Here is an 18828-nt window from a genome sequence, read left to right as displayed (position 1 = left end):
TCTTGATACCCAGCTATGGGAGAGAATCATGGCAACGTCCATCAAACAAAAACAAACTAATGTCAAACACCTTTCAAAGCTTCGTTTCGCCAAGAAAAATGTCTATGCAAGCCATGAGAAAGTGAAATTATTGACAACCGGAAGAGATTTTTAAAGCAAACAGAATCCAAGGGACCGTCGAGGAAGAGATCCTTCAAGCAAGGAAAAATATCGAGGAATGAAGATAATTGAAGTATGCAGATTGAAGGGATTGAAGAATTCATCGATAGATGGAGAATTATTGATATCGAGAAGATCGACAGCCAGAGAGTCGACTGTACTAAAGTTGCAATAGTTTCTTATCGAATCCAAAAAATAAAATAAAGAAGAAGCACAAAAAAAACCCTGAAAAAAATAATCCTGAATATAAAAAACAAAAAAAAAAAAATATAAAAATGTTATTGCGTAATCAAGTTACGCAATGGACTCTGCAAATTGAATATTTTATACGGTCGCATTCATACCAGCTTACGGACGGGCACAAAACTTTCCACTCATTTGGGGTAATCACTTAAATGGCAAGCAACTGATAAGATTCACACCAAACACAATGAAGTCAACGGGCACAGGCCAACACGCAGTGCGTGCGTGATTTATTTTATTTGTTGGAAGTACACGTTCAAACTTTTTTTTATGAATAAAAATGTTACGTAAATGTTATGAGAAGATTTCTGTAGTTATAACCTCAAAATGAAGCTGTCTTTCGCTTGAAATCGTCTTCAAATTCATCATAATTTGCCCTGTCATTCGCGTTACTCATTTGTTTACTGGCAAATATAACCCACACAAGTACGCTTACGTGCACAGAAATTCAAAAGTCACCTTCAAGTTTAAGTCGCAGATAAGACTCAGACAATTGAACCTACGGGCACAAGAAAAACAAGATACGGGAAACGGTGCCTTGAATTGAAAAATTTGAGCGAAAAGATCACAAACATTTAAAGTTGTCTTTTCTCTGTCTATACTTTCTAGAATTTGTCAAAATATAAAAATATGTTCAAAAAACTTCCAAAAATTTTCAGATTTGGCTTTGTAAACAAATTCTAGACCTTGTTTTTGCTTTTGTGTTGCATACGATTATAGGACCTATATTTTTTTGAAAAAGCTCCAGAATTTATCTTTGAAACATTGTTTTACTAAAACTAAATTATTCCTTTTTTAAATTACACCAAACAACAATATGTTTTCGCTTTCTCCATTCAAGGGAAAGCATGGGTTCAAAAAATGTGATTTTTTCAAAAGATATTTCGTTCCCGTCCGCAATTTGTTTGGAGAATCAGGGTGGTTTGCTTCTTGTACATAAGAATGCAATTTTTATATTGTATGCAAAACGAACCGCCCTAATTTTCCATAAAAAATTTGGAAAAGGCAAGATGTGGAAGAAGTGATTAAATCGAATAAAAGTGTAAGTTTTTCTATTAAATATTGAATAAATAATTAATTTTAAGATTATTTCGTTTCCATAATTTTCACACATGAAGCAGTCAAAAATAAACTCCTCTACTCTAGTTTGTGCCTGCTCATTTGGTTGTATTCGAGGCAATTCTTATCAAGTTCTTAGCATTGCCAGAAAAGTGAAATTATGTGCTTCATCGTGAAACGCTGATTGTGATGGTTTAAACGAAAACATATTTCATTTACTTTATTACTCAATTGCAAATACACAGCAATTTTAGCAACTAAATTTTGATGGATTTTTTTTTCGTATCAGATGTTATCAGAACACTTTTTTGCAAATTCCGTCCTGAAACTAAATACTTACTTTTAATGTCATTCTCAAACAACGAATCAGCAATAGAAACACTTTTCATAACACTTTAAAAACTGTTCAGAGTATAAAGTATAATACTGAGGTTTGTCATGTTGTTCATACTAGCAGAACCAGGGACTATGGTCCCAATTGAATTGAGAGGTGAGACTAAAAATTCTCTCGATGTGGGATTTTTGTTGCATGTTTCATGTTAGTCAAAAAAAAGCTACGATAGGAATACTCGTTATCAAGCTGGGTTTTGTGAGATCGGAGCAATTGATTACACATTCTCTTGGTCAAACTGGTTACCTTACCTTTATTACTCAAATTATACCAATAAACCATCAATGCACAAAACCCAACTCTCTACCTAGCACTGTGGTGCAAAATTCCCTCAATCACATGCTTCACCGTTTCCTGGCCAATGTCATCGACCATATTCTCCGTGGCGTACTGAAGCAGCTCCGACGAAAGCAGGTCCACGTTTACCGCTGGTGGATCAATGCCGGGTTTGTTCCGCAGACCGTTCGCAATAAAGTTGACCGTCTCCGGGTGGGTCACGTCCGAAACGTGCAGCGTGGACAAAACCTGCTTCAGGATGTCTGCCAGAATGTTGTGGGAGTAGTTTTGGGATGCTGGCGGTACCATTTCCAGGCTGTTGTTGACGATTTCGGCCAAAATCTCCTTTGTGTCAATGTCGTAACCCTCCTTGAAGGTTCGGAAAATGTTCTCGATTAGTTCGGCGATCGATTGGGGTGGGATTGTTAGGAGAAGTTCCTCTGGGATGAAGGACTTGAAGTTTTCGATGATGTGCGGCAGCAGGTCGCTGGCATGTTCCGGGGCAAAGTTTGCGATGATGTTTGAGAGGTAGTGGGAGAGGTGGGTGACGACTCGTTTGATGTCCGATTTCTGCACGATGGTTCCCAAATGATCGACCAGGAAGTCGTCAACCAGAGAGGAGATCTCATTGTAAAGGAAGTTGTCCGGTGAGCTGGCTCGCGTGCTGGGTGGAGCCGAATCCATCACGTTTGGATAAGTTGAATCGTCCGCAATCTTCGGAGATCTTGTTTGTGACATGGGTTCTAAGATCTGCGCAGTTTCCGAACTCAGTGGCTTGCACTTCATACTCAGAGTTCTAATGTCCCGTTGAAGCATATTGATCTGCTCTTTCTGAGCTTTCGCGATCTCTTTGAGCTTCATCAAATCACCGTCATAGTTGATCTGCATTTGCTCACGCTTTTCAAGTAGTTTTTTCTGGTTTGCCAACATCTTTGTCAAGTTGTTGTTCTCCTCTTGCAACACCGTCAGGACGTGAAGTTTTTCCGTGCCTTCCTGAATCACCTTTGTTAGCTCTTCCTGCTTTTTAGAGTGAAGGCCCTTCAAGTCCCGAGCCCTCTCCGCATAACTCTTCTTCACATCGTCCATGTTCGCTCGCATCTCAAACGCAAACTTCCTCAGAATCGTTTCCTCCAGCTCGTCCAGGTTGATAACCCGACCAAACTTCTTGATCATTGCTTGGTTTATTTCCTCTTTCAAATCGACAATCTGCTGATCCATAAATTTGATATCCGTCCGCATTCTTGCCAGATGAACTACGTTTATGCGATGCTTGCGCTTCGTCTCTAGAGTTTCCATCGCAAGCTGACCCACCCGCGAGTACAGCTTCATCAGCTTCTCATTGTTGAACAGCAGACTGTTTTCAATGTCGTAAAATTCCGTCTCCGTCCTAAAGTACTGCATCTGGTCCATCTTCAAGATCACCAGCGTGTCAATATCGTTGAGCCGGGCTTGCTTCTCGCGCTGAAAGATCAAACAGCATGTTAGTTGATTGATTTTTTACGACCGAATCATCTTACCCTGAAATTCAGCAGTTCTCGCTTCTTGTCCGTCAACCGAGTCTCCACGTACGCCATCTTCATCTTGTAGTTCTCCATCATCTTAATCGTCTCGTTCAGTGCCTTGTTCTCCTCGTACTGTCGCTTTTCCAGCTCGTTCTTCTCGTTACGCAGCTTGATAGTGAGCTCGTACAGCTCCGGGTCGCACCCAAGTGGACACGGTTGCTCGTCCAAAAAGATCTTGCTGATCTCACCCTCGACTGCGCTCTCCAGCGCGTCAATATCCTCGGACGAGTACTCGCTCGACGATTCCGTGTCCTGGTCTCTGTCCTGGTTGATCCGGCAGGGTTTGTACTTTTTCTTGAAGATTCGCTTGAGAAACGGCAGGAAGCTGTTGTCCGCACAGTGAGCGGTGAACTGCTGCACGATCGCCTTCTGCTCGGTGCGGATGTGCTCCATCTCCTGCTTTGTCTGCTCGATACAGTTCTTGGCGTCGATGATCGACTTCTGCAGACCGTTGCGCTCTAGCGTGAGGTCCTCGACGGTGCTGATCATTTTGCGTTCAATCTTTTCGAAGTCCTTCAGGATCCAGAGCTCTTGGTAGAGCGTCAGCTGATATATTTCCAAGTATTTGGCGTCCAGCTCGACCTTCAACCGTCGTTCCGCAAGTTTGGTTAGATGCTGATCAAACTCGTCGATGCGTTTCATTATTTTGTTAATGATTTTATCCTGTTTATATGTCATTTTGATGAGCCTCGTTCGACGAAGCTCAGTCTCCCACTCTGTACCCGTCGGTGTGAACGGAGTTCCGCTCGGACACGGCGTCAAGCCCAGATAGTACTTCTGCATGTGTTCAACGTATGCAGTGCTTCCATACACTAGCTTGGGCTTCGGCTTAGCTGCTTTTTGCTCGCGAACAGCCTCGGTTTCTTCTTGAAGTTTGAACTTATTTTCTGGATATTCAACTTCTTCGTTTATCTTAACCTCAACAGTCGGAAGTTTACGCTGATCCTCCGGCAGCTCGTCATGAATCCCGAGAAGTTTTTGCTTCTTTTGTTCCACGTACTCCATAAGTTCCTTCTTCTTATCCCGAAGCGCAAAGACCTCCTTGTTGTAGTTGTTACGAATTGTGAATATCTCGTTCCTAACCGTCAACAGGTCACGATACTTTGTCATCGTGGTTTCCAGCTCCTCCTCATTAGGCTCGTATCCGGCGTCGGTTTTCAGTTTGTAGTCTCCAATCGTGCTGGCAGCTTCCTTGATGGCCTGATCGTCATCCGGATGGTTTACATTTGGATCGGGCTTCTTACTTTTCAGATCTTCCCACTTAAAATAATCGATTCTTAGTATAACACATTACGCCAAATAAATTTACACGACCCTACCTCCATCTTCCGAACCTGTTCCTTCGACTTTCGCTCGCGATACTTGGCCAGCAGACGGCGCATTTTCGTTTCCAGCTTGAAGTCGATCGTCGACTGGGTTAGCCCCTCGAGGAACGATTCCCGTTTGTCCTGCTGGGAGTCCTCGCGGTGCTCAAGCTTGGCATGGTCGGTGGTTTTCGCTAATCTGAATTTATTCGGTCGGTTATTGGATATTTGAAGCGTTCTAGTGAAAACAAAGTTGTGCAATCTACATCTACATAACGTGTTATTTTGATTAAAACAAGGTGTTAGAACTGATATGGAATACATATCGTGCACATACTTGGAAAATCTTTGAAAAATGAGTGCATAGTGCAAAATAAATCACATGCTCAATACAAATTTATATCATCAAAAATGATTATCTATAAAACAACATTAAAGAGTGACCAAATAAAATTCACGCTTGTGATGCCTAGAATATTATGATATTTAGGAAAAATCAAAGAACCTGTCCTCTGGTGATTTGCACATATCCAAGAATCGTCTTTTGTGAAAATAAATAGATAAATTTGATTTTTAGTAAAACATTTAAAAATTTAAAACGAAGTTGTACGGGAAAATTTAAAAATTCAAGTTTAGAATTGGGTATAATATTTCCTGGAATTTTACACTAGGTAGATGTAAAAAAATAGTAGTTTATGCAACAAGTAGACGGCTCCGGTGGTGTAGTGGTTAGCGTGGTAGCCTTTCACCTCATTAAGGCCTGGATTCAATCCCAGACGGATCCGGTGGCATTTTTCGATACGAGATTTGCCTGATCATGCCTTCTATTCCATGGGGAAGTAAAATGTCGGCCCATTTGCGTAAAAGAGGTTTTGGGTGACTCAACAAATAACCTTAGGACGGCTAGAAATGAGTGGAATCTTGCAACAGAGACCACAAAAGACCCGGGGATCGTTGAAGTAGATTGCTTTGCCTTTTTTGCAACAAGTAACAAAGAGAAGCTTTTTCAGCATGATAAGTAAATTTATCCAACGAGATCTACCGACGATTGCAGCGGCGCGGTCCCATTAAAGGAGGAAGCACCATTTAATGATCCATAAGACAATAACAAACAAAAAAATCAAACTCACATTTTTTTGACAGTTTGTCTGCTTTGTTTGTTTGCAGAAATGTCAGCCTGCTACATTTTGCTTCGTTTGCGAGTTTGCAAACTATCAAACACGAGAAAGTGCGAGTTTGCTTCTTTGTCATAGTCTAATACCTCCTTAAACAAAATGAAGTTATGTTTTTCCAGACGCTAAATAGGTCGATAGCAATCAATTTGTCGAGTTCGGCAATGTATTAAAGGTGAGGTGAAGTTTTTAAAGGGCCGGCGACCTTGATCAACTCGTTTTAAATCTACTCACCTTCGTCGTGCTTCCTCTGCTTCGATTCGCTCTTCCAAATCGGCTACTGTTTGAAAGTATTCATCATTCAGCTTCCCAATACGGAACGACTTGACCGAAGTTTCAATCCTGTAATCAGTATTACAATTATCTTCAACTGCCACACCACAAGCTCAACCCAGCTTACCTTACTCCCAGCACCTCGATCGGCATGCTTTCCATCTCTTCCAAAAAGAACTTGCGCAACTTCTCACCGGAAAGTCGCGCCTTCTCAACGTCAAACGCCGTCTTGCGCTTAACCAGATCCATTTCCGCTTGCAGCTCCCGCTTCAAGTCCGCCGTTATGCGCTCGTCCAGATCGAAACATTCCATCGGAATCCGCTGGGACTCCGGCAGGGCCTGGTTGCGCGCCAGAATCGCTTCAAACTGCTTGCGATACTCCGCGACGGTGTTGAGGATTTCGTTCTTACGATCGTTCAACAGTTTGGCTTTCCGGTCGTTTTCCTGCTTGATCTTTTGCTGTTCAAGCGAGAGGAACGTGGGATCGTCGATGTCCTCCGTCAGGGTCAGTTCGTCTTCGGTTGTTTTTCTTTTGAGCGCCGCGACGGGTGCCTCATCCGAGTGCCACTTGTAGGCGAACAGATTGCCGTCGGTTCCGACGCTGAACAAATACTGAAAGTCATAGCTGAACGCTAGTCCGGTCACCTTGCCGCTCAGATTGTAGTGCATGTTCAGCTTCCAGTAGTCGTTCAGGTTGCGAAAGTCCTCGTGTACTCGGTTCACGCGGATCGAACCATCTCCCATGCCAAAGATCAGGTAGTTGTGGCTGAGGACAGTCTTTGTTAGATATGATCAAGGTAATTTTCAAAGATACTTACTCAAAAATGTAGCTCGTAATCTCGGTGTCATCTGCGCCCGGAATGGGTGTGCACGAGATCGGATCTTCGTCATCGAATCCGTACTCGTACACGAATCCCGCATCGTAACCGGCCATCGAAAGCCACAAGGTGTTCTCCTCTGTGTACTGCACCCACAGCACCGCATTGGGAATCTTGGGAATGTACAGCGGTTCCAGCTCCTCCTCCTCTTCAGAATCTTCCAAGAAGGCTTCTTGATCGATTTCCACGCCGGGATTCTCCACCCGAATGCGCTCAAGAGATTTCATCTTCCGGACGCGCTTTTTCTGCTTCTTCTCTTCAATATCTGCGATGTGGATGTTTCTTTTGATCTCAGACTTCACCGATTGAAAGGTGAGTTGTCTTATGTCGGTGTTCTTCAGGTGGAAAGACACATCCGTGTAGGATTCTGGTTCTTCTGGTAGTTCAACTTCCAGCACCTGACCATGGCGACAACCGAGAATTGCTGTTGCTGCTGCCTGAGGTTTCCAGTTGATTGTTGACATTGCAGATGGCGTGTAAACCAATCCAATGGGCTCGAGACTAACGTGAGGGTTTCCGCGAATGAGCTGATGTACAAAGATAGATTTGTCCTCCGATCCGGAGACGAGAATAGTTTCCCTTACATTCATCGCCAGAACGGTGATCGCTTCCGAGTGCGACTTCATCACTTGTATCAACTTCACCGGACATTCAGTATCGGAGTTGTCCAAACATACGGTGACGATGCGAATAAACCCGTCCTCAAATCCCAGAACCATTGCCAACCCGGTTGGATCAACGCTGAACGGAAACCAAAGCATGGCGCGACCACTCGAACTGAACTGATAATCGAAGATCATCTCTCTGCTGGTGTAATCGTACATGAACAATCTTCCATCACTGCCGAGTGTGGCCACGTGGTTCGAGACCGGACTTGTCTGAACCGCTACGATCGGTCCGGCGTGACACTTGAGCAATTGTTGGGGTTCCGCAGGCTTGTACGCCGGTGTGATGTCACATTCCCAAATACCACCATTTCCATCCTGAGCGTACCACTGGAAATCACCCTCCTTCCGTATCAAACACATCAACTCGCTGTTGTACAACTCACTACCAATCTTGAACTCCATGATCGGTTCAATCTGCACAACCCTATCGTCATCCGGTGGATCCGCCAGTTCCACCGTCTCCCAGAACCACACCCTGATGAACCCGTCCATGCCGCAGGTCATGACCTCACCATCGCGAACACTAATCTGCGTGATTGGCCCCAGGTGACACGGTTTTCTACCCTTGCGGCAGACTTCCAGCTTAATCAAACCCGCCTCCCAAACCAGAACATTTCCCCACTGGCACCCGGAGAGCACCTTTTCGTCTGGCATTGGAAGAATACCCACAATGTCGGAGATTTCGGTCTTACCAAACCGGCCCAACTCTCCCTGAAGCTTCAGCCCCGTGAAGGTTTCAGCCATTTTCCAGAACTTGATGTGGCCCAACCCTAAAGCAAGAAAACGGTATTCAATCGAACCCTGAAACCTAAAACCATTGAAACCTACCACACGACGTCAAATGTCCGGGCACGCTCGGCGAGAACATCACGTTGATCACATCGTTCGAGAAGGACTTGCAGCGAAGAATGATCTCGCCCTCGCGCCAGTTCCACACCGTCAGCATGTAGTCCGGGTCGCCACCCTGCGACGCCAGCAGCTCCCCACTGGCGTTGTAATCGATCCGGCTGTACGACCGCGTGGTGCCATTGTTCAAAATGTTCACCACCGTCATCTCCGGATACTGGTAGATGATGACCGGCGGATCCGTGCCGTTTTCCCCCACGGTCAGGTGGCACAGCTCGGGGTTCGGATTGATCTGGATGCACCCGATGCCACCCCCCGTTGAACTGCGGCGAGTCGTTACCGTACGGGTGGCAACATCCAGGAAGTGGATCAGATTACCGGAAGCGAACACCAGGACACCATCGTCAATCTTGCACAGGTTGAACGGACGCTTGCAATCGTAGCCATAAGAGTAGCTGGAGGATAAAGATAAATACAAAAAGGCTGGTTCAACTACCTACAACGAGTCTTACTCAAAGTCAAGAATCTCCGACGGGATGGTACAGGACGAACTACGGATTGCCTTCGAGATTAGAGCTCTCTCGGGAACATTTACGGAACCACGCTCGGATTGTGACATTTTGCAGCGAATCTTTTCGGCATTCTGGTCATTCAACAGAGAGGTTGCTTGTTGGGTTGCCAAGGGCTCGTTATAATTCGCGTCGTGACGCTACCCTCTGGTTGGCGTCGTTTATGGTTGGCTAGCAACAAACGATGGGCTCATCGACGTCAACCCGACCACCTGGTTGTTGTTGTTCCCTCAGCTGAACTTCGGTGGTGTGGAAATAAAAATGTGATAAGGGCAGTAACTTTAACATTCTGCCTGCTTGAACAAATGGCAAGATAGCACTGCGGTGACGATTAGCGAGTGTGGTGCTTTGTACAAAAAGAAAATTCAAATTTAAAAATATGTTTTTTGAGTGATTCGATTTTTCGAGATTGTTTCATTCATTTCTTTCAATTAATTTTTTTTTTTGCATTTTTGTACCTGTTTCTTTTCGGGATCAATTCCTAACGCTTTGCGATGTTCTACAAAGTTGTTTCCCGGATCAAAACATATAAGAAATTTAAAATCTGACAACCCTATCAAATGTTATAAGCACTAAAATGCATTTTGCACTTTTTTGAGGCAGGTGCTCAGATATTTTGGAAATTATGTCCGGATCAATCATGGAATAATCATTGTATGATTTATTCAAAATGTTGTGAAAGTTATTTTTTTATTTGTATTTGTACAATTTTAATCAGAAAAAATGTTAGGCAGGCATCAACCACCTTAAGGGGTTACATGCACGTAAATGGGCAAAAATGTCAAGGGTCGGTATGAGCACACACAGAAACTTTTTTCAGATCTTTTTTCAAGGCAATAAAATATACATTTTCAACTATAAACAAAATAAATCTGTAGACATTTGGTTGTATCATTGCCGAGATACAGCTAATAAAAGTTAGCAGTTAAAAAAAATGGATGTCACGATATCTCAACACTGCTTTGACCAAATCGGCGCAAAATTTTGGTGAAGATGTAAAACATGTCTTGTATGCATGATGAAGACTGACTTTAAAAAAGTTTATTTAATAAAAAGATGTAGGGTAGAGTAGTCATCAATAAGACACGGGAAACAATGATAAAATGGCTCTCACAAGTCGTAGTTTCAACCAATCAGGCTCACATTTGGGAGAAAGGTGTATCTACTGGATACACGTCTGCTATAATAGTGGCTTTGGTTATTGACGCTCCCTTGAAAAGTTATTCATAAATATTTGATTGTGGAGTATATAAGTAAATTATGGACAAAAAATACTTTTTCGCTCGTAGGCTGCCATTTACACCAAAACTAATATTTGTTCAAATTTCTTTCGACGTTCCATAGGGATTGAGTTGGGCTACAATGTCCTTTCATTAGATTTGACCAAAATTTAGAATATACCCAGAATCCAGGGCTGTCTCATTGTTCCCCACTCATTTTAGCCCATGGGTAACAATGAGACACTTTGATTTTTCTTCAATAAACATTTCAAAATCCATGTAAATCTTTAAAACATGAATTGAAAGTGGTTTTTGGCATATTTATAGAGTTTTAACTTTCTTTAACAAAACATATAAAGTTATTTGGTATAAATGTATGGATTTACAAAATTTAAATACTTTTTAGTATAACTTTTGTTAATTAAAGTTTCATGTTGGCAAAGTCACCTGTTGTGGAACAATACAAAAACGTTATGTTTTACTAGAAAATTATTGATTTTCGTAGAGTGCCTCACTGTTCCTGCAAACAATGAGACAGTTGAATAACTCTGGCTGTAGATGTCGGATCGATCTCATATTTTGGTCAATGTTAGAACACACTAAAAGAAAGAAAATGCAACAAAAAGCTCATTAAAACATGCTGATTAAAAAATTAGAAAAATCGTTGAAAGTTGAAAACCAAAAAAGTCTCATTGATGACTACACAGAAAAAAATAATGTAAATTTGGAAGCTGTAATTTTGGAAGGTTGAATATTACCTCTTTTATGATGTAATTTTACCTCAATTTAGACTGAAAAAGTGACATTACACCGGAAAAGTGGTAAAATTACACATTTCCAGAGGTAAAATTACACCTTTTTTCTGACATAAAAGATGTACCCCTTCCCAGATGTAATATTACCATGATTTTTTTTCTGTGTACCCTACCCTACGTATTTTTTATGTTTTCCATACAAAAAAAAAATATTTTTTAGATTTTCTACACGTATGTAACCCTTTAAGGGAGCACAGCAACCAAGGAAGTTGTTATCTTCATATTCCAAATTTGTCAAATTTACGGACACAAAAAAAAATCTTTATTGTAAATAACTTTGAAGACAGTAATTTAGGGAATGAATAAAAAATAGTATCGATAGTTCCCGTAGTTTTGATACTAAAATGTCTGTAACAAAAATCTGGGTACATTAGGGTGTAATATGGTTGTATGGAAAAAAAATAAAGTTGTTCAAATTTAGTGAGCACAGCAATTTTTCAGTTCCTTTTGGGGTCCTAAACAACTCTCCAAAGTTTGGGAACGATTGGTTTAGTCCTCACTTTTAAAATTCACGTTTTACGCTGTACTAAACCCGGATTCATATTCGGATGCTTTGGAAGGTGCTCTACAACTTTTTCGAAGAGAGTGTGGTGCTAACTTGCTCCTAAAAAAGATACAGCGTAATCAAAACTCGTCTAAAACGTGTTTTTTGCTTGAAATCCACGTTTTAGACGAGTTTTGAGGACGCTATATCTTCTTTCAGGGGCAAGCTAGCACCAGTTTTAGTACAGCATGAAACGTGAATTTTATAATTATCAAAATCCAAAAAATGGATTTTCACAAACCAATTTCAATAGAAAATTAAATCGCTTTGCGCAAAGTGAGGACTAAACCAATCGATCCCAAACTTTGAGGAGTTGTTTAGGACCCCAAAAGGAACTTAAAAAGTGCTGTGCTGGAAAATCGATTCAGATATTACACCCTAACGGTACATGTCAACCATAGCTTTTGCACCCAGATTGAATAAGGTGGGTTAAGTAATGTTTTTAAGTTGAATTGGTCAATTTGTTGTTAAGTCAAAAATGAAAATCCATCTTTAAATAACTCGATTCTCTTCGTCAGCTCTCCATGCACGCAAAAAAATCAATTCTCGAAATCGTGAATTAAATTCACGAATGTGAGAACCACGAAGGAATATATTCACGTTTATAGTGCAAATGCACCATACTCATGGATAAATTCCTTCGTGGTTCTCACATTCGTGAACTTAATTCACAATTACGAGAATTGATTTTTTTTCGGTGTGTAGCAAGAGCTAATACTTTTTATACAATTTTATCCTTTTGAATGTTCAAAAATTTTAATTCGGTTTAATCTGTGCATAATCAAGTTACAATGCGTTCATTTAAAGTTATCAGACCATTCATAAAACATAACTAAGCATGAGTTTCGTTGGTGTTAGTGCCTGAAGTCATTATTTTGTAAAAATTATGTACTCATGGAGAGAACCAAAGTTTGTTTACATCCGTTAGAAAAAAAGTGTTGCGAATTTGTGGAGTTCAAGGGTCAAAGTTTTTCTTCAAAAACTTGATATAAAAGTTAAAATTTGCCGTTGTTCGATACAGCATTTGAAATATCGCAAGAAAAGCTTTCAAATGAAGGTAAAAGCGAATCGTTAAGTTCAATCATTGATTAACTATGATTTTTTGAACATTGGCCGATCTGTAAACTGTTCCGAATATGAGGGATGACTGTACAAAACAGAGTTTTGGAGTTTCTTTCAGCTATGTTTTACATCATAATTCAATCGATAACATTATTACTTATAACTATGAAGTAGACAATAGTTAGAAAAAGTTAATAAAACAAGTTTTGAGTGTTCTTTGAACAAAGCTAGACGAGAGAATTGATGTGAAAAGTCAACAATATGATATTCTTAGTACAATGTAACGCCAGGTTAACCGCTGTATAGTATCAAAGTACAATCTAAGCCGCAGTGGCATCGTTCTGACTAGTGTTATTTTTAAAACACGCTTCATCATCCTCATCGTCGTCGTCGTCGTCGTTGATATGCCCCCCAAGAAACTCCGCGCACCACCAGTCGAACCGGTTTGGGCCAGTTTTCCCGCGCGATGCCCTTATCAGTTCACAGTTTTGCTCATGGACGCGGATTGGACGATAATTTCGCAGGGGTGAAGCCACAACGACACATTCGGAGGAAGTCACTCGGTACTAATCCCTACCCGTCGTCGTCGTCGTCGAGGGCCATAAACAAATCAACATCCCTGGGGCAGGTGGTGGTGGTCCGAGACCACGACAAAGAAGCTGATTGGCCTCACGGGCTCAAAGAGTATGTGCGGGACCTCGCGTCTAGCATTCCGTCGATACGTGATTTTCCGACGACAATGCGATGGTATCACTTATCGCGAACTGCTACCAGCAGTTGGGCTTTTTTCAGGACGAACCTCAAGCAGACGTTTGAACGGGTTTTGTTTAGCAGAGTGTAACCGGCATAGAACAGTGGAAATGTTTACTCACTTATTACGAGTTATCAGACAAGAGAGCGAATCGTTATCGCCGACAGCCGCGCTTGCTTTCGCGAAACTGGTTTGAGGTGGTTTTTTGGAATTGCAGGAGGTTTTTTTTAGTGGTGGTCTCTGGAATATACCATGGATTAGCACACTTTTAGGGCAGGTTTACGTTGATTTGGTGGAGTTTATTGCAATCAAATGTACGATAAGAAAGCCTTGGAGGTTCTTTGTTCTGAGTAATTGTGGTTCAAATTTGACTTTTTGCCGAAAAACCACTGAAAAATGAAAATGAAAAAAATATGCTTTTAGAGAAATTGAACATTTGTGAACAAGTTGATTTTGAAAATTAAAAAAAAACTTATACCTATTTTTAGACGAATCAAAAAGTCTAAACTAAATCCATTTTCGGAATTCGGAGTGAAATGCTTTTTTAGCCAATTCCGTCAAATTTGTTTTTTGAGTTTACAAGTGCTTCGAAGTTGGGACCCGTGGTCTAGAGATAAGCATGGTGGCCTCTCAACCAGTTGGCCTGGGTTCGATCCCAGAAGGTCCCGGTGGCATTTTTCGAGAAGAGATTTGTCTGATCACGCCTTCCGTCGCATGAGGAAGTAAATGTTGGCCCCGGTCTAACCTAGAGGTTAGATCGTTAGCTCAGTCCAGGTGTCGGAGTCGTTTCCCTGGGTTCGACCGTTTCCCTGCGGTGGAGTCGCTGGTTTGACTAACAATCCAAAGATCATCAGTTGGAATCCCGGGGTGGATGGAGGCTTAGGTGTAAAAAGAGGTTTGCAATTGCCTCAACAATCAAGCCTTCGGACACCTAGTTTTGAGTAGGAATCTCGTAATCGAGATCGCCAAGGCAATGCTGTAGAGCAAACAATTTATTTTTATTTATTTTTAAATGCTTAGAACATGGAATTTTTCCAAAACCTAACCTCTAACCAACTATATGTATTGATAGCTTGAAGTAGAGTTTTTCAAACATTTGGATACACTTTGAGCAATTCCAACAAATTTACTAAAAAAGTTGATTTTTATATTTCCATTTTTATTTGGCCAAAATCGTACCTCAACTTCAGCTTTTTTCAGCTAAGTCATATTAAGATGTCCTCTACACAACCCTTTTAATAGATTTAAGTTGTAAAACCCGTAAAAATCACTTTGACTCAATCTCAATTCAAAGTCAAACCATGTCCCTAATTTATCCGTTTTGTTACATCCTAATAATCAGGCTTGATTTTATTATTAAGGTTTTACGCCGTGACGTCATTTGACAGCTCCTGTGCACTGTGTCTATTGGTACGTTCGTTTTAACAGCCAGTGCGGCACTGAGTGCCACACTCGTCGGTGCCAGTTTTGGTTCAAACGAACATTCTTTTTCAGTGTGCATGGAACTCGCATGAAACTGAAAAAATATCGAGTGCGGCACTAGAGTTTCAGTTCCAAGATGGCGGCGAAACTCGTGCGGAACTAGCGCGAGTTTCTTCAAACAAACACTTTGACAGCTCTGAGTGCGGCACTCAGTGCGGAACTAGCCCTCAAACGAACGTACCATATGTAAACGATGTAAATAGTGCAACAGTCCTTTCCTGGGTGATGAATAGAGAGAATGCGTAACGTGATTTTCGAACTATCCCATTTTGTTTACATCTACAATGTAGGAGGCTGTTCATGCACAAGCATGAATTTCTTCTTACTAATAAATGAGCTGTTTTATGATACGACTGTGTTTTACTTTTTCTAGTTTTTTACATTTTTGCTGGAAAATTGTGCGTTTTTATGTTTCGAGGTTTTAATTTTTATGGGTGACAAAGAACTGCGGTGAGAGTGTATTTCTGCGATGTCGCAGATAAATTCCCTGGGTGATTTTGGAATCTTCCTGGTCAAGCGAAAAAAAAACAACGTTAATTCTAGCGAAGCTGATCCAACAAACAGGGAAGATTTTCACTAAACCGGTAGGTTTTCAAACGAAATCAAACAATAAAGACAGCTTCTGTATGGATAGAACAGCATTGACTCCATAAACAACTCCCATTCATAATTATAAAAAATGACGATCTCGTCGTCAACTTTCTTAAGATTTTTTAACATCAACTTCGAATTATAAAAGCCACAAATTTTCTATTCTTGCAAAAAAAAAAACATTTTTAATGATCGATAACAATACCCTCTACTTTTGGCGAACAGAATTAGTTCCACTTTGACAGTTTAAAATTGAGGCTATTTTGCGAACCACTATTCAGCACCCAGGTCCTTTTAACCTCTAAATCGAGCCGGAGTAAAACCTAATAGAGGAGAAAAGCAACTCGCAACAAAATTTTGAGGCTAGGAATTTTGACAGGTATGATTTTCATAAAGTATTCGCCTCCTTTTCTCTCCCATAGAAAACTTGGGAACGAGGTAGCTGTCAAACTAGGCCAAAATGTTAAAGACACTCACATAATGAACTTTGAGTGATTTGAGTTCATTTCTGACGTCACGATTTTCTCCTCTATGGAGCACTCCCATTCGAGCAGTTTTTTTCTACAATGTATAGAGGAGAAAAGCAACTCGCGACAAAATTTTGAGGCTAGGAATTTTGACAGGAATGATTTTCATAAAGTATAGAGGAGAAAAGCAACTCGCGACAAAATTTTTAGGCTAGGAATTTTGACAGGTATGGTTTTCATAAAGTATTCGCCTCCTTTTCTCTTCCACAGCAAACTGGGGACAATGTAACTTTCAAACTAGCAAAAATTGTTAAAGTCACTCACAAAATGAACTTTGAGTGATTTGAGTTGAATTTGAGTTCATTTCTGACGTCACGATTTTTTCCTCTATTCGCCTTCTTTTCTCTCTCACAAAAAAACTGGAGACAAGGTAGCTGTCAAACTAGGCCAAAATGTTAAAGTCACTCACAAAATGAACTTTGAGTGATTTGAGTTCATTTCTGACGTCACGATTTTATCCTCTATAGGCAAGGAAACCGTGACGTAGCAAATGAATTCGAAGAACTCAGTATTCATTTTGTGAGTGCCATTTGAGTGGTTTGACAGGTGTCAAATCGAGACTTAGCATTTTTTGAATTTGAATTTGCTTCCGATTGCGCGAAACGTCATAACCAGAATTGTTTTCCATGCTAGTGCCCGTGTGCTTGTCCTTGCTTCTGGCCGTGTTCGTGTATGTTCGTGTATGTCGTGACCACGTAGTTGCCTGTTCCTGGTCGTTCCTGTGGCCGTGCTCTAGGCCGTGTCCTTGTCCGGACTCCTGACCGTGTTAGTGTCCGTGCTTCTGGCCGCTTTCGTGTCTCTGGCCGTGTAGGTGCCTATTCTGGCCATTCCCGTGTCCTTGTCGTGCTCCCGACCGTGTTGGTGTCCATGCGAAACGGAACAACCGGATCAAAATTTAATTTTAAGTGCAAAGTCCCGGAACTGACACCTGTCAAAAAAGTTCATTTGATTTGTTTACCTTTGAGGTTAAGTTCCGAGCTTTTCTCCTCCTTTTCTCTCCCACATAAAACCTGGGAACGAGGTAGCTGTCAAACTAGGCCAAAATGTTAAAGTAAGTAAAGTAAATCTTTCCCTGTTCCTGAGGGGAACACCCGTGAAGAGTATCGGGGCCGGCATTTACAAAGCGGATTCAGTGACAGTTTATTAATCAACTTAATGTTAACATGTTAAGGTTAATGTTAACATTCCATAGGTTGTCTTCCTAAGGTGTCTTGATAAGGTCCAGTTTGTGACGATACACTACCTTCCCTTTACTAAGCAATCGAGAATCTATGACATTTCCCCGAAACCCACATTCCCGAAAAGACATTTCCCCGAATGCCACGTCTCCGAAAAGACACTTTCCCGAAATTTCATTTACCCGAAAATCATTTCCCCGAACAATCCATTTCCCCGAACGGCCACATCCCCGAATGGCGACTTCCCTTAAAACCATTTTCCCGAATGACCACTTCCCTAATTTTCCATATCCCTGAAAATCATTTTCCCGAATTACCATATCCCCGAACGGCCATTTCCCCGAACGCCACGTCCCCGAACCTGGTCAGGCGGGTATGGCCGTTGCCCTGAACCGCGCGCGCGGTTCTGGGCAACGGCCATACCCGCCTGACCAGGTTCGGGGAAGTAGCGATCAATAAAGTATCATGTCCACAATGGAACGTTCGAAAAATTCCGAGCTTCACTTGAATTTTGAATATTCAAATTGATGTAAGTGCGACAACTGGCCAAATGGATTTAAGGTCAAAACGTGTTTGACACACGTTCAGGCCCGACTACCGCAAAAATTTGTAATTGTTCCTCGGGACAACGATTTAAACGATTTATTGACAAAATACATGAAAATTTGACTTAAAATTTCACTCAATGGGTGTTTTTCGGAATTGCAAAAAATGTTGTATGGAACTCGTTGCAAAATTGATTTTTTCAGCACTCGTCGTATTTATCCAACTCGGTGAACCTCGTTGGATAAATGTACGACTCGTGCTGAAAAAATCCTCTTTTTGCAACTTGTTGCATAAACTACTATTATCGATCCAAAAGTCTACACTGAAAGATTTTTTTGAAAAGTAAGTCTGTTGCAAATATATTACAAAGTTGATATGTCGATTTAATTTTTGACATGAACTTTAAAAAATAAATAATAATTCATAATTCTACCATTTCACATTTTCAATCGAAAGTTATGTCTGCGTTTAAGACACTCTCTTTCTGAGTTTAATACTTTTATTCTAGTCAGAAATATTAGTTTGTGTAACTAGTTGTAAAATGTTTTTTTTTTAGCACGAGTAGCACATTTATCAAACGATTCTTAGTTGGATAAATACGAAAAGTGCTGTTTTGTTGTTTTGCTACGAATTGCATGCAACATTTTTAGCAATTCTGAAAAAAAAAAATCACATTTGATTAGGATTTTAGGAGCTAAACATTTGTTTCTCC

General features: G+C 41.1%; 1 protein-coding gene across 2 annotated transcripts; it reads right to left on the bottom strand.

Moving 5' to 3' along the window:
* Nucleotides 1-2081: 2081 nt before the first annotated feature.
* On the bottom strand, nucleotides 2082-9498 carry LOC6040026 (cilia- and flagella-associated protein 44). Of its 2 annotated transcripts, XM_038265424.1 has the most exons (9): nucleotides 9344-9498; nucleotides 8814-9286; nucleotides 7258-8755; nucleotides 6567-7205; nucleotides 6401-6508; nucleotides 5500-5535; nucleotides 5010-5193; nucleotides 3646-4950; nucleotides 2082-3589 (listed from the first exon to the last, which is right to left on the bottom strand). In XM_038265424.1, the coding sequence occupies exons 1-9, from the start codon at nucleotides 9448-9450 to the stop codon at nucleotides 2156-2158; spliced, it is 5784 nt and encodes a 1927-aa protein (XP_038121352.1). In that variant the 5' UTR covers nucleotides 9451-9498; the 3' UTR covers nucleotides 2082-2155. The 2 variants fall into 2 exon arrangements, with proteins under 2 accessions (XP_038121352.1, XP_001849500.2); XM_001849448.2 differs by lacking the exon at nucleotides 5500-5535.
* Between the last annotated feature and the right edge of the window lie 9330 nt (nucleotides 9499-18828).

Source organism: Culex quinquefasciatus, chromosome 3 (genome assembly GCF_015732765.1).
Source record: "Culex quinquefasciatus strain JHB chromosome 3, VPISU_Cqui_1.0_pri_paternal, whole genome shotgun sequence".
In the NCBI taxonomy this organism is placed as follows: Eukaryota; Metazoa; Arthropoda; class Insecta; order Diptera; family Culicidae; genus Culex; species Culex quinquefasciatus.
The sequence above is the reverse complement of the archived record's forward strand: the minus strand, read 5'-3'. Positions and strand labels throughout refer to the sequence as shown.

Coding starts and splice junctions, on each gene's coding strand:
- LOC6040026 (XM_038265424.1), bottom strand. CDS start 9,450: ATGTCACAATCCGAGCGTGGTTCCGTAAATGTTCCCGAGAGAGCTCTA. Junction 7,206..7,257: donor ATTACGAGCTACATTTTTGA/GTAAGTATCTTT, acceptor GACTGTCCTCAG/CCACAACTACCTGATCTTTG. Junction 5,536..6,400: donor GCAGAGGAAGCACGACGAAG/GTGAGTAGATTT, acceptor TTTTCACAAAAG/ACGATTCTTGGATATGTGCA.